The sequence below is a fragment of the Musca domestica genome, unplaced genomic scaffold (assembly GCF_030504385.1).
Source record: "Musca domestica strain aabys unplaced genomic scaffold, Musca_domestica.polishedcontigs.V.1.1 30, whole genome shotgun sequence".
NCBI classification, from domain to species: domain Eukaryota; kingdom Metazoa; phylum Arthropoda; class Insecta; order Diptera; family Muscidae; genus Musca; species Musca domestica.
In genome coordinates this window covers 8,515,830-8,538,905 of record NW_026712300.1, presented here as the reverse complement: position 1 = coordinate 8,538,905, position 23,076 = coordinate 8,515,830, and the positions used below count along the sequence as shown (strand labels likewise).

The 23,076-nt window shown below is 35.8% G+C and overlaps 1 protein-coding gene across 1 annotated transcript; it reads right to left on the bottom strand.

The window, feature by feature from the left end:
* Positions 1–4,054: 4,054 nt before the first annotated feature.
* On the bottom strand, positions 4,055–4,623 carry LOC131803501 (histone H3-like). Its single transcript, XM_059124852.1, has one exon. It carries the CDS (start codon positions 4,450–4,452, stop codon positions 4,090–4,092), a length of 363 nt encoding a protein of 120 aa, XP_058980835.1. The 5' UTR covers positions 4,453–4,623; the 3' UTR covers positions 4,055–4,089.
* Between the last annotated feature and the right edge of the window lie 18,453 nt (positions 4,624–23,076).

Sequence of the window (23,076 nt, the reverse complement as noted above, 5' to 3'; positions counted from 1 at the left end):
AAATGTGTGCTGGGTTGTCGAACAAAGAATCCTCAAAAATATTACCATAAAATTGCAGGAGGAATTTTAAATTTTGACGAGCCAAAAATATTGCTATGAAAATTTGTTTGAAGCAACAAATTTTCTAAAAACGCTAGGTAACTAATTTAAAGTCACAAGGTGCTAGTATTGGGTCAAGTTCCACAAAAAAAAAATTCCAGTAATTTGCAAAATTTTCCAAAAAAATTTGTATATTCCAGCAAAATTTTTGTTGTGTCAAACTCCAATTAAAATTTCCACAAAAACCTAACTTTTTCGTTCAGCAAATTCTTTCAAAATGTTTGTTTTTGCAAAAAGCAAAAAATACCAAAAAAATATTTCTGCGAAAAAATCCAGAAATAAATTTTCGGTCCAGAAATGTTTTTCTTGATTTAAAAATGTTAAGAGATTTTTAAAATATAATAAAAATGTGTTATATTATATATGGGATCAAATACAGCTCAGAAATATCTTTGCCAAATTTTATCGAGATCGGTTCAGATTTGGATATAGCTCCCATATATATCTTTATCTGATTTCAAATTAATTTCGCACCAAATGGGCAATACAAGTCCGAATTTAAAAGATACAAATGCTTCGGCATATTTAGTCCTTTGAATTTTAAATTATAATTATAATCATAGCGTGTATGATTGAATTCTCCCATAAAAACTTTAATTATTAAGTGGAGCTCAACTAAATTGTGTGGTGTAGGGTATCATAAAATCGGCCCCGCCCGACTTTAGGACTTTCTTCACTGGTTGTTTTTAATATTTTAAAAACCTCACTTTTTGATCCGGACCAAATGTTTATTACTTCACCTTTTTATACCCTCCACCATAGTATGGAGGGTATATTAAGTTTGTCATTCCGTTTGTAACACCTCGAAATATACATTTTAGACCCCACAAAGTATATATATATTCTTGATCAGCATAAAATTCTATGTCGATTTATCAATGTCCGTCCGTCTGTCCGTCTATCCGTCGGTCCGTCTGTGGAAATCACTCTAGCCTCCGAACGAAATGAAGTAGGTTGATAAAATTTTACTCAAATGTGTACTATGTCTGCAGGACTTTTGGTATTGAAAATGGGCCATATAGGTCCACGTCTTCGTATAGCCCCCATATAACGGTACCCCCCCATATATTCAGTATTTTGATGATTTTAGCGACATTATTTACCGGAATGGTTTCAAATTTGGTATTTGAAGTTCGTAATGAATACTACAGCCTATCACAGAAAATTGTCTGTGCAGAACCACGCCTTCGTATAGCCCCCATATAACGGTACACCCCGATATTCGGTATTTTGATGATTTTGGCGACATTATTTATCGGAATTGTTTCAAATTTCGCATTTGAAGTTCGTGAAGTTCGATATAACAGCCTATGAAAAAAAATTTTCTGTGCAGATCCACGTTTTATAACCACCTTGGTACCTCCCTATATTCGAGGATTTTGACGATTTTATCTACATTGTAAACAGATTTTTTTCAAGTTTCGCATTTGAATATTGTGATATAAGTTGCCTTGTGACAAAAGTTGCCTATGCAGGTCCACGTCGCCATATAGACTCTAATATACGGCTACATGATTTTAACAGAATTTTAAAAACCTTTAAACTTGCGTACGCGCTTTTAAATTCGAGACTGAACTGAACTAACTCCAATTTGCATCGTCACAGCAAACCTGTTTTGGCTGGTGACGATGCTTATTTATTTCAATTCAGCATTGGAATTTAACGGTGGCTGCATATATGTGCATGTGTGTGTGCATATGTATCTAATATGTACATCATTTTTTTATGATGTTATTTATGCAGCCACCAGTAATGTAACAAACAACACTGTTGCGCAAAAATATAGCATCTTTTATGAACACTACCCATGTAAGGCATTCAGTGACAAACGGTTGTGTATTTTCTTTTTGCAAATATTTTTTATGAAATTTAGCATATTGCTTTCTAGAATTTATTCAAATAATATTGAAAGCCATTTTCTACTTGATTTTGTCAATATCTTTTTTTAATTTCTTTAAAAAATATTTCCAAAAAAAAGTCCTCTTTACAGGTAAATATCAATCGTGGACCTACACAAGCAATGTTTTACCAAAGGAGCTAGAACCCATTACGACCTACAAATACCAATATTCAGACAAATCCGTGAAGAAATGTGGCAAAAATAATCAAATTACCGAATATCGGGAGGTACCGTTATATGGGGGCTATACCAAAACGTGGACCTATAATAACAATGACTCGCCACAAGAACTGGGAGCCATTATGATCTAAAATTTTTCAGAGAAATTCTTGAAAAAATGTGTCAAAAATCATCAAAATACCGAATATTGAAAGGTACCGTTATCTGGGGACTTTATCAAAACGTGGACGTATACATACAATGTTTCGCCACACGAGCTATGACCTATTACGATCCACAAATACCAATTTTTAGACAAATCAGTGAAAGAATGTGGCAAAAACCATCAAAATACCGAATATCAGGAGGTACCGTTATATGGGGGCTATACCAAATCATGGACCTATACATGCAATGTTTTGCCACACGCACAGGGACCCGTGTAGCATAAATCATCCGATATATCTCATTTTAATACCAACCATCCTAGACAGAACACAAATTGCTCTGCTAAATTTTGGCGCTCTACGTCAAATAATGTGGGCTGTATCGTGATTTCAACAGACAGACAGACAGACAGACGGACATCGTTAAATCGACTTAGAATTTTATGCTGATTATGAATATATTATTTATTTCAAAAAAAAAAATACTAAAATTGTAGATTGAGTGAAAAAATACCTATATTTTGTAAAATATTTGCGGTCCTGAAAAGGACCGATTGTTTTGTCGTAAAATTGTTGCTTTTAAAACGTCAAGAATTTAAGCACTTTCTCCACGAGTACGTCTGACCAATTGGATATCCTTAGACATGATGGTGACACGCTTAGCATATATGGCGCACAAGTTAGTATCTTCGAAAAGACCAACCAAGTAGGCTGTTGCGCAAAAATATAGCATCTTTTATGAACACTACCCATGTAAGGCATTCAGTGACAAACGGTTGTGTATTTTCATTTTGCAAATATTTTTTATGAAATTTAGCATATTGCTTTCTAGAATTTATTCAAATAATATTGAAAGCCATTTTCTACTTGATTTTGTCAATATCTTTTTTTTTTTAATTTCTTTAAAACATATTTCCAAAAAAAGTCCTCTTTACAGGTAAATATCAATCGTGGACCTACACAAGCAATGTTTTACCAAAGGAGCTAGAACCCATTACGACCTACAAATACCAATATTCAGACAAATCCGTGAAGAAATGTGGCAAAAATAATCAAATTACCGAATATCGGGAGGTACCGTTATATGGGGGCTATACCAAAACGTGGACCTTTAATAACAATGACTCGCCACAAGAACTGGGAGCCATTATGATCTAAAATTTTTCAGAGAAATTCTTGAAAAAATGTGTCAAAAATCATCAAAATACCGAATATTGGAAGGTACCGTTATCTGGGGACTTTATCAAAACGTGGACGTATACATACAATGTTTCGCCACACGAGCTATGACCTATTACGATCCACAAATACCAATTTTTAGACAAATCAGTGAAAGAATGTGGCAAAAACCATCAAAATACCGAATATCAGGAGGTACCGTTATATGGGGGCTATACCAAATCATGGACCTATACATGCAATGTTTTGCCACACGCACAGGGACCCGTGTAGCATAAATCATCCGATATATCTCATTTTAATACCAACCATCCTAGACAGAACACAAATTGCTCTGCTAAATTTTGGCGCTCTACGTCAAATAATGTGGGCTGTATCGTGATTTCAACAGACAGACAGACAGACGGACATCGTTAAATCGACTTAGAATTTTATGCTGATTATGAATATATTATTTATTTCAAAAAAAAAAATACTAAAATTGTAGATTGAGTGAAAAAATACCTATATTTTGTAAAATATTTGCGGTCCTGAAAAGGACCGATTGTTTTGTCGTAAAATTGTTGCTTTTAAAACGTCAAGAATTTAAGCACGTTCTCCACGAGTACGTCTGACCAATTGGATATCCTTAGACATGATGGTGACACGCTTAGCATAGATGGCGCACAAGTAAGTATCTTCGAAAAGACCAACCAAGTAGGCTTCGCTGGCTTCTTGCAAGGCTATAACAGCAGAGCTCTGGAAACGCAAGTCAATTTTGAAATCTTGAGCGATTTTACGAACCAAACGTTGGAGGGGCAATTTACGGATCAACAATTCAGTACTCTTCTGGTAACGACGGATTTCACGCAAAGCAACTATACCAGGACGGGCAGCTTTGGTGGCTAGTTGTTCACGGGGAGCCTTTCCACCGGTCGATTTACGGGCAGTTTGCTTAGTACGAGCCATTTTTGACTTGAAATTTTTCACTTCACTAGATATGCACACAAACACTGTTAACACTGTATTAATAGAAAGTATTAATAGCAAATTGTGCTGTTAGCATCAACTTTTGGGGTTGATATGTTAGGGAATTCTTACCTATCGATATTCCAAATATACACGCACACACAAAAGAGAAAATACAATACTAACGGCAGATGCACACACACACATATACTTGTACTTTACTTGTGCGTTCAATGGTTGGAGAGAGCCTCAAATTTTGTAAAGCGGACCTGGGTTCAAAAAAACATTCGTGCTTTGAACGTTAGTGAAATAAACTAAAGTGAAAAAATGACTGGTCGTTGTAAAGGTGGTAAAGGCTTGGGGAAAGGTAGCGCCAAACGTCACAGGAAAGTGCTCCGTGATAACATCCAAGGTATTACCAAGCTAGCTCTTAGACGTTTGTCTTAGACGTTTGAAATATATTTTTTTAATTAAAATAAAGAAAACAAGTAAAAAAGCTGTAAGTTCGGGCCGAACTTTGAATACCCTCAACCATATGGTAAATATTTAACAATTTTCAAAAATATAAAATCAGTTAAAAATTCTGTTAAAATCTTAAAAATACCAAATGTAAACGAAAATTAGGGTCTATACGACGACGTGGACCTACATAGGCAACTTTTGTCACAAGCTATTACAATATTCAAATGCGAAACTTGAGAAAAAATCTGTTTATAATGTAGATAAAATCATCAAAATACCAAATATAAGTAGGTACCATGGGCGTTATAAAAAGTGGACCTGCACAGCCAATTTTCCGTCATAGGATGTAGTATCCATTATGAACTTCAAATACAAAATTTGAAATAATTCCGGTAAATAATGTCGCTAAAATCATCAAAATACCAAATATCGGGGGTTCCGTTATATGGGGGCTATACGAAGACGTGGACCTGCACAGACAATTTTCTGTCATAGGCTGAAGTATTCATTATGAAATTCATATACCAAATTTGAAACCATTCCGGTGAATAATGTCACTAATACCATCAAAATAACGAATATCGGGAGGTACCGTTATATGGAGGCTATACGTAGAAATGGACCTGCATGGACAATTTTCTATCGTAGGCTGTAGCATCCATTACGAACTTCAAATACCGCATTTGAAACAATTCCGGTGAATAATGTCACTAAAACCACCAAAATAACGAATATTGGGAGGTACCGTTATACAGGATCTATACGAAGTCGCGGACCTGCGCAGACAATTTTCTGTCCCAAAATGTAGTACCCATTAGGAACTTCCATTACGAAACTTGAAATGATTCCGGTGAATACTGTTGCTGAAATTATCAAAATTCGAATATCGGGAGGTACCGTTATATGGTGGCTATACGAAAACGTGGACCTGCACAGATAATTTTCTGTCAAAGGCTGTAGTAAGCATTGCGAAATTTAAATACCAAATCTGAAACAATTCCGGTGAATAATGTCATTAAAACCATCAAAATAACGAATATCGGGAGGTACCGTTATATGGAGGCTATACGTAGATATGGACCTGCATAGACAATTTTCTGTCGTAGGCTGTAGCATCCATTACGAACTTTAAATACCGCATTTGAAACAATTCCGGTGAATAATGTCACTAAAACTATCAAAATAACGAATATCGGGAGGTACCGTTATATAGGGTATATACGTAGTCGCGAACCTGCGCATACTATTTTCTGTCCTAAGATGTAGTACCCATTAGGAACTTCCAGTACGAAATTTGAAATGATTCCGGTGAATACTGTTGCTGAAATTATCAAAATTCGAATATCGGAAGGTACCGTTATATGGGGGCTATACGAAAACGTGGACCTGCACAGATAATTTTCTGTCAAAGGCTGTAGCAAGCATTGCGAAATTTGAATACCAAATTTGAAACAATTCCGGTGAATAATGTCACTAAAATCAAAATAACGAATATCGGGAGGTACCGTTATATAGGGTCTATACGAAGTCGCGGACCAGCGCAGACTATTTTCTGTCCTAAGATGTAGTAGCCATTAGGAACTTCCAGTACGAAATTTGAAATGATTCCGGTGAATAATGTCGCTAACATAACCAAAATACCGAACATCGTGTGGTGCCGTTATATGGGGGCTATACGAAGGCGTGGACCTGCATAGATAATTTTCTGTCAAAGGCTGTAGTATGCATTGCGAAATTTGAATACCAAATTTGAAACAATTCCGGTGAATAATGTCACTAAAATCAAAATACCGAATATCGGGAGGTACCGTTACATGGTGGCTATACGAAAACGTGAACCGACATGACCCATTTACAACCTTAACCTGCCTACTGGTGAACTACGCATGTATGCAACATTTTAGCCTTATATCTCAATTCATTCGAAAGATAGCGTGATTACAACAGACATACGGACCTGCATATACAATTTTCTGTCGTAGGCTGTGGTATTCAATGCGAACTTCTAATACCAAATTTGAAACAATTCCTGTGAATAATGTTGCTAATATCAGTAAGATAACGCAAATAGGGAGGTACCGTTATGTGGGGGCTTTACGACGACGAGGACCTGCAGAGAAAATTTCTGACGTAAGTTGTAGTATTCATTGGGAACTTCAAACACCAAATTTGAAACAGTTCCGGTGAATAATGCAGCTAAAACCATAAAAATACCGAATATTGGGAAATGTCGTTATATAGGGTCTGTACGAAGACGTGGATCTGTAAAGACAAATTTCTGTCTTAGGCTGCAGTATCTATTACGAACTTCAAGTACCAAATATCAGGAGTTGCTGTCGTGTGGGGGCTAGACGAAGGCGTGGTCCTGCAGAGATAATTTTCTGTCATAGGCATTACGAGCTTAAAATATCAAATTTGAAACAATTACAGTGAACAATGTCGCTAAAATTATCAAGATACCGGAAATAGGAGGGTACCGTTATGTGGGGGCTTTGCGAAGACGAGGACCTGCAGAGAAAATTTTCTGACGTGAGCTGTAGTATTCATTGGGAACTTCAAACACGAAATTTGAAACAATTCCGGTTAATAATGTCGCTAAAATCATCAAAACACCGAATATCGGGTGGTACCATGATATGGGGACTATACGAAGGCGTGGACCTGCATAGACAATTTTCTGTCGTAGGCAGACAGAATTCCGGTTAATAATGTCGCTAAAATCATCAAAACACCGAATATCGGGTGGTACCATGATATGGGGACTATACGAAGGCGTGGACCTGCATAGACAATTTTCTGTCGTAGGCAGTAGTATGCTTTGCGAATTTCAAATACCAAATTTGAAACAATTCCGGTGAATAATGTCGCTAACATAACCAAAATACCGAACATCGTGTGGTGCCGTTATATGGGGGCTACATGAAGACGTTGACCTGCACAGACAATTTTCTGTCAAAGGGTGTAGTATCTATTACGAACTTCATATACCAATTTTGAAACAATTCCGGTGAATAATGTCGCTAAAATCATAGAAATACCGAATATGGGGTTGTGCCGTTATATGGGGGCTATAGAAGATTTACATTTTATATTTGGGTAAAATATTATCAACCTACTTTATTTCGTTCGGAAGCTAGAGTAAATTCCACTGTCGGACGGACATCGCTAACTCGCCATAGAAGTATATGCTGATCAAGAATATGTGTACTTTGTTGGGTCTAAAATGTATATTTCGAGGTGTTACCTCCGTACTATGGTGTAAGGTATAAAAATCCTAAAACAAAACTTGCAAGAAAAGATTGAGTTTTAATCAGGTACGCAGTACATTAATAGAATATTTGGTAGCATAACATAAAACTTTCAATTTCAATCAAAGCAAGTTTGCGGAAACACATCTTGAAAATTCGTATTAAACGGGAGAAAATGACATCCTTTTTCAATAATATGAAGCGACCACGAAGAGGTATTGCTCTAAATTTGTGTACATATATTTATTTATATTGCACAAAACGTTTGCTGAAATTCCGAAAATCTGTTTCAAAAAGGACTCAAAAAGTACAAAGAAAAATTAAACATGTTACTATCCGCCAAAATCTACTTAAAAAATGGGTAAATCTTCGAAGCATATCAATCTCCCAATCTTTCCGACTTGAGAAAAATCGATCAAAATTTGGTATACAGAGTTGTCTCAGTATTTTTGAGTTTCAAATGTATCTAGTTTAGATATAATAAAGCTAATTTTATTTTTAATAATTATATTGGCACTTACATGTATGCTTTCTATATTTATGCCTCTGTTTAGCTCAATGTACATATTTTCTTACGATTTCTCGATTTTTTCCACTGATCTGAATATCGGAGATTCCTAACTCAACCAGTGTTTGCATTCTTGTACAGCAGCCCGATGGCATTTTGGTTTTGCAAAATAGATGGGGTTAATCCCATAATTGTGGATTTTATTGTTGTTGACGAGATAGAAGAGGACCCGACAAAAACGTTATTTAATACGTTCAAAATTACATATAATTTAAATAGTTGATTAAATGTTCACTATTGTAGAAAAAGAATCCATCCCCAGACCAGCGAATTTGGCAATTTTCAAAAAATTAAATCCATCAAAAATTCTTTTATAATGTTAACAAGCAAAAAAGAATCTAAGTTCGGCCGGACCAAACTTTTAATACCCTCCTCCATTTCGAAGGAAATTGATAAAATTAAAAAAAAATCCTAAAACTACCACCTAAATGAAAACCGTTATATGGGGACTATACAAAGACGTGCACCTGTACACGATTTTTTTGTCATAGGCTGTAGTGCCCATTACGAACTTCAAATACGAAATTTGAAACAATTCCGGGGAATAATATCACTAAAATCATCAAAATACCAAATATCGGGAGGTACCGTTACATGGGGGCTATACGAAAACGTGAACCGACATGACCCATTTACAACCTTAATCTGCCTACTGGTAAACTATGCATGTATGCAAAATTTTAGCCTTCTATCTCAATTCGTTCGAAAGATATCGTGATTACAACAGACAGACGGACCTGCATAGACAATTTTCTGTCGTAGGCTGTAGTATTCATTGCGAACTTCAAATACCAAATTTGAAACAATTCCGTTGAATAATATCGCTAAAATCATCAAAATACCGAATATCAGGAGGTACCGTTAGATGGGAACTATACGAAGACGTGGAGCTGCACAGACAATTTTCTGGCATATTCTGTAGTATTCATTACGAATTTTAAATACTAAACTTGAAACAATTCCGCTGAATAATGCCGCTAAAATCATCAAAATACCGAAAATGGTGAGGGCCCATTTTAAATACCAAAAGTCGTGCAATATATTTTACATTTGGCTAAAATATTGTCAACCTACTTTATTTCGTTCGGAAGTTAGAGTTAATTCCACTGTCGGACGGACATCGCTAACTCGACATAGAAGTACATTAATAGAATATTTGATAGTATTCATTGCGAACTTCAAATACCAAATTTGAAACATTTCCGGTGAATGAAATTCTGTGATTAATGTAGCTAAAATCATCATAATACCGAATAAAGGGATGTACCATCATGTGGGGGCTATACAAAAACGTGGACATGCACAGGCAGATAAGATAACGAAAATAGGGAGGTACCGTTATATGGGGGCTTTACGAACACGAGGACCTGCAGAAAAAATTTCTGACGTAAGCTGTAGTATTCATTGGGAACTTCAAACACCAAATTTGAAACAATTCTGGTGAAAAAAGTCGCTAAAATCATCAAAATACCGTTATATGGAGGCTATACAAAGACGTGGACCAGTAATGACAATTTTCTGTCTTAGGCTGCAGTGTCGATTACGAACTTCAATTACCAAATTTCAGTTGGTGCTTTTATATGGGGGTAAGACGAAGGCGTGGAGATGCATAGACAATTTTCTGTCGTAGGCTGTTGTATCCATTACGAATTTCATATGTTAAACTTGAAACAATTCCGGTGAATAATGTCGCTAAAATCATCAAAATACCGAAAATAGGGAGGTATCATTATATGGGGGCTATATCAAAACTTGAGCTACATGGCCCATTTAAATACCAAAAGTCCAGCAACATAATTTACATTTGAGTAAAATTTTATCAACCTACTTCATTTCGTTTGGAAGCTAGAGTCGACATAGACTTTTATGCTGATCAAGAATATGTATACTTTGTGGAGTCTATGTATATTTCGATGTGTTACAAACGGAATATCAAACTTAATATACCCTCCATACTATGGTGTAGGGTATAAAAATCATAAAACAAAACTTGGGAGAAAAGATCGAGTTTTCATCAGGTACGCAGTACATTAATAGAATATTTGACAGCATAACATTAAACTTTAAATTTCAATCAAAGCAAGTTTGCGGAAACACATTTTAACAAGTAAAAAAGCTGTAAGTTCCGGGCTGGGCCGGGCCGAACTGTTAATACCCTCCACCATTTGGTACAAATTTGGCAATTTCCAAAAAATAAAATCCGTTAAAAATTCTGTTAATATCTTAAGAATGCCGAATGCTTATACGACGACGTGGGCCTGCATAGGCAACTTTTGTCATAAGTTATTACAATATTTAAATGCGAAACTTGAAGAAAAATCTGTTTATAATGTAGCTAAAATCATTAAAATACCGTATATGGGGGGTACCGTTATATGGGGGCTATACGAAGACGTGGACCTGCACAGACAATTTTCTAGCATGGGCTGAAGTATCCATTACGAACTTCACATTCGAAATTTGAAATTCTGTTTAATGCTGCAGCATCTATTACGAACTTCAAATGCCAACTTTGAAACGATTCCTGTAAAAAATGTCGCTACAATCAGCAAAATACCGAATATCGGGGGGTATGGTATATGGGGGCTATACGAAGACGTGGACCTACATGACCCTTTTTCTATTTTATGCTGCAGTATCTATTACGAACTTCAAATACCAAATTTGGAACGATTCCGTTAAATAATGTCGCTAAAATCATCAAAATACCGAATATCGGGGGGTACCATTATATAGGGTCTGTACGAAGATGTGGATCTGTAAAGACAAATTTCTGTCTTAGGCTGCAGCATCCATTACGAACTTCAAGTACCAAATATCAGGAGTTGCTGTCGTGTGGGGGCTAGACGAAGGCGTGGTCCTGCAGAGATAATTTTCTGTCGTAGGCATTACGAGCTTAAAATATCAAATTTGAAACAATTACAGTGAATAATGTCGCTAAAATTATCAAGATACCGGAAATAGGAGGGTACCGTTATGTAGGGGCTTTGCGAAGACGAGGACCTGCAGAGAAAATTTTCTGACGTAAGCTGTAGTATGCTTTGCGAATTTCAAATACCAAATTTTAAACAATTCCGGCGAATAATGTCGCTAACATAACCAAAATACCGAACATCGTGTGGTGCCGTTATATGGGGGCTACATGAAGACGTTGACCTGCACAGACAATTTTCTGTCGTAGGCAGTAGTATGCTTTGCGAATTTCAAATACCAAATTTTAAACAATTCCGGTGAATAATGTCGCTAACATAACCAAAATACCGAACATCGTGTGGTGCCGTTATATGGGGGCTACATGAAGACGTTGACCTGCACAGACAATTTTCTGTCAAAGGGTGTAGTATCTATTACGAACTTCATATACCAATTTTGAAACAATTCCGGTGAATAATGTCGCTAAAATCATAGAAATACCGAATATGGGGTTGTGCCGTTATATGGGGGCTATAGAAGATTTACATTTTATATTTGGGTAAAATATTATCAACCTACTTTATTTCGTTCGGAAGCTAGAGTAAATTCCACTGTCGGACGGACATCGCTAACTCGCCATAGAAGTATATGCTGATCAAGAATATGTGTACTTTGTTGGGTCTAAAATGTATATTTCGAGGTGTTACCTCCGTACTATGGTGTAAGGTATAAAAATCCTAAAACAAAACTTGCAAGAAAAGATTGAGTTTTAATCAGGTACGCAGTACATTAATAGAATATTGGTAGCATAACATAAAACTTTCAATTTCAATCAAAGCAAGTTTGCGGAAACACATCTTGAAAATTCGTATTAAACGGGAGAAAATGACATCCTTTTTCAATAATATGAAGCGACCACGAAGAGGTATTGCTCTAAATTTGTGTACATATATTTATTTATATTGTACAAAACGTTTGCTGAAATTCCGAAAATCTGTTTCAAAAAGGACTCAAAAAGTACAAAGAAAAATTAAACATGTTACTATCCGCCAAAATCTACTTAAAAAATGGGTAAATCTTCGAAGCATATCAATCTCCCAATCTTTCCGACTTGAGAAAAATCGATCAAAATTTGGTATACAGAGTTGTCTCAGTATTTTTGAGTTTCAAATGTATCTAGTTTAGATATAATAAAGCTAATTTTATTTTTAATAATTATATTGGCACTTACATGTATGCTTTCTATATTTATGCCTCTGTTTAGCTCAATGTACATATTTTCTTACGATTTCTCGATTTTTTCCACTGATCTGAATATCGGAGATTCCTAACTCAACCAGTGTTTGCATTCTTGTACAGCAGCCCGATGGCATTTTGGTTTTGCAAAATAGATGGGGTTAATCCCATAATTGTGGATTTTATTGTTGTTGACGAGATAGAAGAGGACCCGACAAAAACGTTATTTAATACGTTCAAAATTACATATAATTTAAATAGTTGATTAAATGTTCACTATTGTAGAAAAAGAATCCATCCCCAGACCAGCAAAAACTCCATTATTTCTAAAAACAAACAAGTAAACAAACTATATGTTCGGCCGTGCCGTGAAAACCCCCCACCATTGGAACGAATTTGGCAATTTTCAAAAAATTAAATCCATCAAAATTCTTTTATAATGTTAACAAGCAAAAAAGAATCTAAGTTCGGCCGGACCAAACTTTTAATACCCTCCTCCATTTCGAAGGAAATTGATAAAATTAAAAAAAATCCTAAAACTACCACCTAAATGAAAACCGTTATATGGGGACTATACAAAGACGTGCACCTGTACACGATTTTTTTGTCATAGGCTGTAGTGCCCATTACGAACTTCAAATACGAAATTTGAAACAATTCCGGGGAATAATATCACTAAAATCATCAAAATACCAAATATCGGGAGGTACCGTTACATGGGGGCTATACGAAAACGTGAACCGACATGACCCATTTACAACCTTAATCTGCCTACTGGTAAACTATGCATGTATGCAAAATTTTAGCCTTCTATCTCAATTCGTTCGAAAGATATCGTGATTACAACAGACAGACGGACCTGCATAGACAATTTTCTGTCGTAGGCTGTAGTATTCATTGCGAACTTCAAATACCAAATTTGAAACAATTCCGTTGAATAATATCGCTAAAATCATCAAAATACCGAATATCAGGAGGTACCGTTAGATGGGAACTATACGAAGACGTGGAGCTGCACAGACAATTTTCTGGCATATTCTGTAGTATTCATTACGAATTTTAAATACTAAACTTGAAACAATTCCGCTGAATAATGCCGCTAAAATCATCAAAATACCGAAAATGGTGAGGGCCCATTTTAAATACCAAAAGTCGTGCAATATATTTTGCATTTGGCTAAAATATTGTCAACCTACTTTATTTCGTTCGGAAGCTAGAGTTAATTCCACTGTCGGACGGACATCGCTAACTCGACATAGAAGTACATTAATAGAATATTTGATAGTATTCATTGCGAACTTCAAATACCAAATTTGAAACATTTCCGGTGAATGAAATTCTGTGATTAATGAGCTAAAAATCATCATAATACCGAAAAAAGGGATGTACCATCATGTGGGGGCTATACAAAAACGTGGACATGCACATGCAGTTTCTGTCATAGGCTGTATTATTCATAAAGGGTTGTAAATACCAAATTTGAAACAATTCCTGTGAATAATGTCACTAAAATCAAAATAACGAATACCGGGAGGTACCGTTATTTGGACATGGACCAGCATAGACGATTTTTGTCGTAGGCTGTAGTATCCATTACGAACTTCAAATACCGCATTGGAAGCAATTCCGGGGAATAATGTCGCTAAAATCGTCAATATACCAAATATCTGGAGTTACCGTTATATATGGGCTATACGAAGACGTGGACCAGTAATGACAATTTTCTGTCTTAGGCTGCAGTGTCGATTACGAACTTCAATTACCAAATTTCAGTTGGTGCTTTTATATGGGGGTAAGACGAAGGCGTGGAGATGCATAGACAATTTTCTGTCGTAGGCTGTTGTATCCATTACGAATTTCATATGTTAAACTTGAAACAATTCCGGTGAATAATGTCGCTAAAATCATCAAAATACCGAAAATAGGGAGGTATCATTATATGGGGGCTATATCAAAACGTGAGCTACATGGCCCATTTAAATACCAAAAGTCCAGCAACATAATTTACATTTGAGTAAAATTTTATCAACCTACTTCATTTCGTTTGGAAGCTAGAGTCGACATAGACTTTTATGCTGATCAAGAATATGTATACTTTGTGGAGTCTATGTATATTTCGATGTGTTACAAACGGAATATCAAACTTAATATGCCCTCCATACTATGGTGTAGGGTATAAAAATCATAAAACAAAACTTGGGAGAAAAGATCGAGTTTTCATCAGGTACGCAGTACATTAATAGAATATTTGACAGCATAACATTAAACTTTAAATTTCAATCAAAGCAAGTTTGCGGAAACACATTTTAACAAGTAAAAAAGCTGTAAGTTCCGGGCTGGGCCGGGCCGAACTGTTAATACCCTCCACCATTTGGTACAAATTTGGCAATTTCCAAAAAATAAAATCCGTTAAAAATTCTGTTAATATCTTAAGAATGCCGAATGCTTATACGACGACGTGGGCCTGCATAGGCAACTTTTGTCATAAGTTATTACAATATTTAAATGCGAAACTTGAAGAAAAATCTGTTTATAATGTAGCTAAAATCATTAAAATACCGTATATGGGGGGTACCGTTATATGGGGGCTATACGAAGACGTGGACCTGCACAGACAATTTTCTAGCATGGGCTGAAGTATCCATTACGAACTTCATATTCGAAATTTGAAATTCTGTTTAATGCTGCAGCATCTATTACGAACTTCAAATGCCAACTTTGAAACGATTCCTGTAAAAAATGTCGCTACAATCAGCAAAATACCGAATATCGGGGGGTATGGTATATGGGGGCTATACGAAGACGTGGACCTACATGGCCCTATTTCTATTTTATGCTGCAGTATCTATTACGAACTTCAAATACCAAATTTGGAACGATTCCGTTAAATAATGTCGCTAAAATCATCAAAATACCGAATATCGGGGGGTACCATTATATAGGGTCTGTACGAAGATGTGGATCTGTAAAGACAAATTTCTGTCTTAGGCTGCAGCATCCATTACGAACTTCAAGTACCAAATATCAGGAGTTGCTGTCGTGTGGGGGCTAGACGAAGGCGTGGTCCTGCAGAGATAATTTTCTGTCGTAGGCATTACGAGCTTAAAATATCAAATTTGAAACAATTACAGTGAATAATGTCGCTAAAATTATCAAGATACCGGAAATAGGAGGGTACCGTTATGTAGGGGCTTTGCGAAGACGAGGACCTGCAGAGAAAAATTTCTGACGTAAGCTGTAGTATTCATTGGGAACTTCAAACACGAAATTTGAAACAATTCCGGCGAATAATGTCGCTAACATAACCAAAATACCGAACATCGTGTGGTGCCGTTATATGGGGGCTACATGAAGACGTTGACCTGCACAGACAATTTTCTGTCGTAGGCAGTAGTATGCTTTGCGAATTTCAAATACCAAATTTTAAACAATTCCGGTGAATAATGTCGCTAACATAACCAAAATACCGAACATCGTGTGGTGCCGTTATATGGGGGCTACATGAAGACGTTGACCTGCACAGACAATTTTCTGTCAAAGGGTGTAGTATCTATTACGAACTTCATATACCAATTTTGAAACAATTCCGGTGAATAATGTCGCTAAAATCATAGAAATACCGAATATGGGGTTGTGCCGTTATATGGGGGCTATAGAAGATTTACATTTTATATTTGGGTAAAATATTATCAACCTACTTTATTTCGTTCGGAAGCTAGAGTAAATTCCACTGTCGGACGGACATCGCTAACTCGCCATAGAAGTATATGCTGATCAAGAATATGTGTACTTTGTTGGGTCTAAAATGTATATTTCGAGGTGTTACCTCCGTACTATGGTGTAAGGTATAAAAATCCTAAAACAAAACTTGGAAGAAAAGATTGAGTTTTAATCAGGTACGCAGTACATTAATAGAATATTTGGTAGCATAACATAAAACTTTCAATTTCAATCAAAGCAAGTTTGCGGAAACACATCTTGAAAATTCGTATTAAACGGGAGAAAATTACATCCTTTTTCAATAATATGAAGCGACCACGAAGAGGTATTGCTCTAAATTTGTGTACATATATTTATTTATATTGCACAAAACGTTTGCTGAAATTCCGAAAATCTGTTTCAAAAAGGACTCAAAAAGTACAAAGAAAATTAAACATGTTACTATCCGCCAAAATCTACTTAAAAAATGGGTAAATCTTCGAAGCATATCAATCTCCCAATCTTTCCGACTTGAGAAAAATCGATCAAAATTTGGTATACAGAGTTGTCTCAGTATTTTTGAGTTTCAAATGTATCTAGTTTAGATATAATAAAGCTAATTTTATTTTTAATAATTATATTGGCACTTACATGTATGCTTTCTATATTTATGCCTCTGTTTAGCTCAATGTACATATTTTCTTACGATTTCTCGATTTTTTCCACTGATCTGAATATCGGAGATTCCTAACTCAACCAGTGTTTGCATTCTTGTACAGCAGCCCGATGGCATTTTGGTTTTGCAAAATAGATGGGTTAATCCCATAATTGTGGATTTTATTGTTGTTGACGAGATAGAAGAGGACCCGACAAAAACGTTATTTAATACGTTCAAAATTACATATAATTTAAATAGTTGATTAAATGTTCACTATTGTAGAAAAAGAATCCATCCCCAGACCAGCAAAAACTCCATTATTTCTAAAAACAAACAAGTAAACAAACTATATGTTCGGCCGTGCCTTGAAAACCCCCCACCATTGGAACGAATTTGGCAATTTTCAAAAAATTAAATCCATCAAAAATTCTTTTATAATGTTAACAAGCAAAAAAGAATCTAAGTTCGGCCGGACCAAACTTTTAATACCCTCATCCATTTCGAAGGAAATTGATAAAATTAAAAAAAAATCCTAAAACTACCACCTAAATGAAAACCGTTATATGGGGACTATACAAAGACGTGCACCTGTACACGATTTTTTTGTCATAGGCTGTAGTGCCCATTACGAACTTCAAATACGAAATTTGAAACAATTCCGGGGAATAATATCACTAAAATCATCAAAATACCAAATATCGGGAGGTACCGTTACATGGGGGCTATACGAAAACGTGAACCGACATGACCCATTTACAACCTTAATCTGCCTACTGGTAAACTATGCATGTATGCAAAATTTTAGCCTTCTATCTCAATTCGTTCGAAAGATATCGTGATTACAACAGACAGACGGACCTGCATAGACAATTTTCTGTCGTAGGCTGTAGTATTCATTGCGAACTTCAAATACCAAATTTGAAACAATTCCGGTGAATAATATCGCTAAAATCATCAAAATACCGAATATCAGGAGGTACCGTTAGATGGGAACTATACGAAGACGTGGAGCTGCACAGACAATTTTCCTGGCATATTCTGTAGTATTCATTACGAATTTTAAATACTAAACTTGAAACAATTCCGCTGAATAATGCCGCTAAAATCATCAAAATACCGAAAATGGTGAGGGCCCATTTTAAATACCAAAAGTCGTGCAATATATTTTACATTTGGCTAAAATATTGTCAACCTACTTTATTTCGTTCGGAAGCTAGAGTTAATTCCACTGTCGGACGGACATCGCTAACTCGACATAGAAGTACATTAATAGAATATTTGATAGTATTCATTGCGAACTTCAAATACCAAATTTGAAACATTTCCGGTGAATGAAATTCTGTGATTAATGTAGCTAAAATCATCATAATACCGATAAAGGAATGTACCATCATGTGGGGGCTATACAAAAACGTGGACATGCACAGGCAGATAAGATAACGAAAATAGGGAGGTACCGTTATATGGGGGCTTTACGAACACGAGGACCTGCAGAAAAAATTTCTGACGTAAGCTGTAGTATTCATTGGGAACTTCAAACACCAAATTTGAAACAATTCTGGTGAAAAAAGTCGCTAAAATCATCAAAATACCGTTATATGGAGGCTATACAAAGACGTGGACCAGTAATGACAATTTTCTGTCTTAGGCTGCAGTGTCGATTACGAACTTCAATTACCAAATTTCAGTTGGTGCTTTTATATGGGGGTAAGACGAAGGCGTGGAGATGCATAGACAATTTTCTGTCGTAGGCTGTTGTATCCATTACGAATTTCATATGTTAAACTTGAAACAATTCCGGTGAATAATGTCGCTAAAATCATCAAAATACCGAAAATAGGGAGGTATCATTATATGGGGGCTATATCAAAACGTGAGCTACATGGCCCATTTAAATACCAAAAGTCCAGCAACATAATTTACATTTGAGTAAAATTTTATCAACCTACTTCATTTCGTTTGGAAGCTAGAGTCGACATAGACTTTTATGCTGATCAAGAATATGTATACTTTGTGGAGTCTATGTATATTTCGATGTGTTACAAACGGAATATCAAACTTAATATACCCTCCATACTATGGTGTAGGGTATAAAAATCATAAAACAAAACTTGGGAGAAAAGATCGAGTTTTCATCAGGTACGCAGTACATTAATAGAATATTTGACAGCATACATTAAACTTTAAATTTCAATCAAAGCAAGTTTGCGGAAACACATTTTAACAAGTAAAAAAAGCTGTAAGTTCCGGGCTGGGCCGGGCCGAACTGTTAATACCCTCCACCATTTGGTACAAATTTGGCAATTTCCAAAAAATAAAATCCGTTAAAAATTCTGTTAATATCTTAAGAATGCCGAATGCTTATACGACGACGTGGGCCTGCATAGGCAACTTTTGTCATAAGTTATTACAATATTAAAATGCGAAACTTGAAGAAAAATCTGTTTATAATGTAGCTAAAATCATTAAAATACCGTATATGGGGGTACCGTTATATGGGGGCTATACGAAGACGTGGACCTGCACAGACAATTTTCTGGCATGGGCTGAAGTATCCATTACGAACTTCACATTCGAAATTTGAAATTCTGTTTAATGCTGCAGCATCTATTACGAACTTCAAATGCCAACTTTGAAACGATTCCTGTAAAAAATGTCGCTACAATCAGCAAAATACCGAATATCGGGGGGTATACCATACTATACGGGGGCTATACGAAGACGTGGACCTACATGGCCCTTTTTCTATTTTATGCTGCAGTATCTATTACGAACTTCAAATACCAAATTTGGAACGATTCCGTTAAATAATGTCGCTAAAATCATCAAAATACCGAATATCGGGGGGTACCATTATATAGGGTCTGTACGAAGATGTGGATCTGTAAAGACAAATTTCTGTCTTAGGCTGCAGCATCCATTACGAACTTCAAGTACCAAATATCAGGAGTTGCTGTCGTGTGGGGGCTAGACGAAGGCGTGGTCCTGCAGAGATAATTTTCTGTCGTAGGCATTACGAGCTTAAAATATCAAATTTGAAACAATTACAGTGAATAATGTCGCTAAAATTATCAAGATACCGGAAATAGGAGGGTACCGTTATGTAGGGGCTTTGCGAAGACGAGGACCTGCAGAGAAAATTTTCTGACGTAAGCTGTAGTATTCATTGGGAACTTCAAACACGAAATTTGAAACAATTCCGGCGAATAATGTCGCTAACATAACCAAAATACCGAACATCGTGTGGTGCCGTTATATGGGGGCTACATGAAGACGTTGACCTGCACAGACAATTTTCTGTCGTAGGCAGTAGTATGCTTTGCGAATTTCAAATACCAAATTTTAAACAATTCCGGTGAATAATGTCGCTAACATAACCAAAATACCGAACATCGTGTGGTGCCGTTATATGGGGGCTACATGAAGACGTTGACCTGCACAGACAATTTTCTGTCAAAGGGTGTAGTATCTATTACGAACTTCATATACCAAATTTGAAACAATTCCGGTGAATAATGTCGCTAAAATCATAGAAATACCGAATATGGGGTTGTGCCGTTATATGGGGGCTATAGAAGATTTACATTTTATATTTGGGTAAAATATTATCAACCTACTTTATTTCGTTCGGAAGCTAGAGTAAATTCCACTGTCGGACGGACATCGCTAACTCGCCATAGAAGTATATGCTGATCAAGAATATGTATACTTTGTTGGGTCTAAAATGTATATTTCGAGGTGTTACCTCCGTACTATGGTGTAAGGTATAAAAATCCTAAAACAAAACTTGCAAGAAAAGATTGAGTTTTAATCAGGTACGCAGTACATTAATAGAATATTTGGTAGCATAACATAAAACTTTCAATTTCAATCAAAGCAAGTTTGCGGAAACACATCTTGAAAATTCGTATTAAACGGGAGAAAATTACATCCTTTTTCAATAATATGAAGCGACCACGAAGAGGTATTGCTCTAAATTTGTGTACATATATTTATTTATATTGCACAAAACGTTTGCTGAAATTCCGAAAATCTGTTTCAAAAAGGACTCAAAAAGTACAAAGAAAAATTAAACATGTTACTATCCGCCAAAATCTACTTAAAAAATGGGTAAATCTTCGAAGCATATCAATCTCCCAATCTTTCCGACTTGAGAAAAATCGATCAAAATTTGGTATACAGAGTTGTCTCAGTATTTTTGAGTTTCAAATGTATCTAGTTTAGATATAATAAAGCTAATTTTATTTTTAATAATTATATTGGCACTTACATGTATGCTTTCTATATTTATGCCTCTGTTTAGCTCAATGTACATATTTTCTTACGATTTCTCGATTTTTTCCACTGATCTGAATATCGGAGATTCCTAACTCAACCAGTGTTTGCATTCTTGTACAGCAGCCCGATGGCATTTTGGTTTTGCAAAATAGATGGGATTAATCCCATAATTGTGGATTTTATTGTTGTTGACGAGATAGAAGAGGACCCGACAAAAACGTTATTTAATACGTTCAAAATTACATATAATTTAAATAGTTGATTAAATGTTCACTATTGTAGAAAAAGAATCCATCCCCAGACCAGCAAAAACTCCATTATTTCTAAAAACAAACAAGTAAACAAACTATATGTTCGGCCGTGCCGTGAAAACCCCCCACCATTGGAACGAATTTGGCAATTTTCAAAAAATTAAATCCATCAAAAATTCTTTTATAATGTTAACAAGCAAAAAATAATCTAAGTTCGGCCGGACCAAACTTTTAATACCCTCCTCCATTTCGAAGGAAATTGATCAAATTAAAAAAAAATCCTAAAACTACCACCTAAATGAAAACCGTTATATGGGGACTATACAAAGACGTGCACCTGTACCCATTACGAACTTCAAATACGAAATTTGAAACAATTCCGGGGAATAATATCACTAAAATCATCAAAATACCAAATATCGGGAGGTACCGTTACATGGGGGCTATACGAAAACGTGAACCGACATGACCCATTTACAACCTTAATCTGCCTACTGGTAAACTATGCATGTATGCAAAATTTTAGCCTTCTATCTCAATTCGTTCGAAAGATATCGTGATTACAACAGACAGACGGACCTGCATAGACAATTTTCTGTCGTAGGCTGTAGTATTCATTGCGAACTTCAAATACCAAATTTGAAACAATTCCGGTGAATAATATCGCTAAAATCATCAAAATACCGAATATCAGGAGGTACCGTTAGATGGGAACTATACGAAGACGTGGAGCTGCACAGACAATTTTCTGGCATATTCTGTAGTATTCATTACGAATTTTAAATACTAAACTTGAAACAATTCCGCTGAATAATGCCGCTAAAATCATCAAAATACCGAAAATGGTGAGGGCCCATTTTAAATACCAAAAGTCGTGCAATATATTTTACATTTGGCTAAAATATTGTCAACCTACTTTATTTCGTTCGGAAGCTAGAGTTAATTCCACTGTCGGACGGACATCGCTAACTCGACATAGAAGTTTATGCTGATCTAAAATGTACATTTCGAGGTGTTACAAGCGGAATGCCAAACTTAATATACCATACCACCATACTATGGTGTAAGGTATAAAAATCCTAAAACAAAACTTGGAAGAAAAGATCGAGTTTTAATCAGGTACGCAGTACATTAATAGAATATTTGATAGTATTCATTGCGAACTTCAAATACCAAATTTGAAACATTTCCGGTGAATGAAATTCTGTGATTAATGTAGCTAAAATCATCATAATACCGAATAAAGGGATGTACCATCATGTGGGGGCTATACAAAAACGTGGACATGCACAGGCAGATAAGATAACGAAA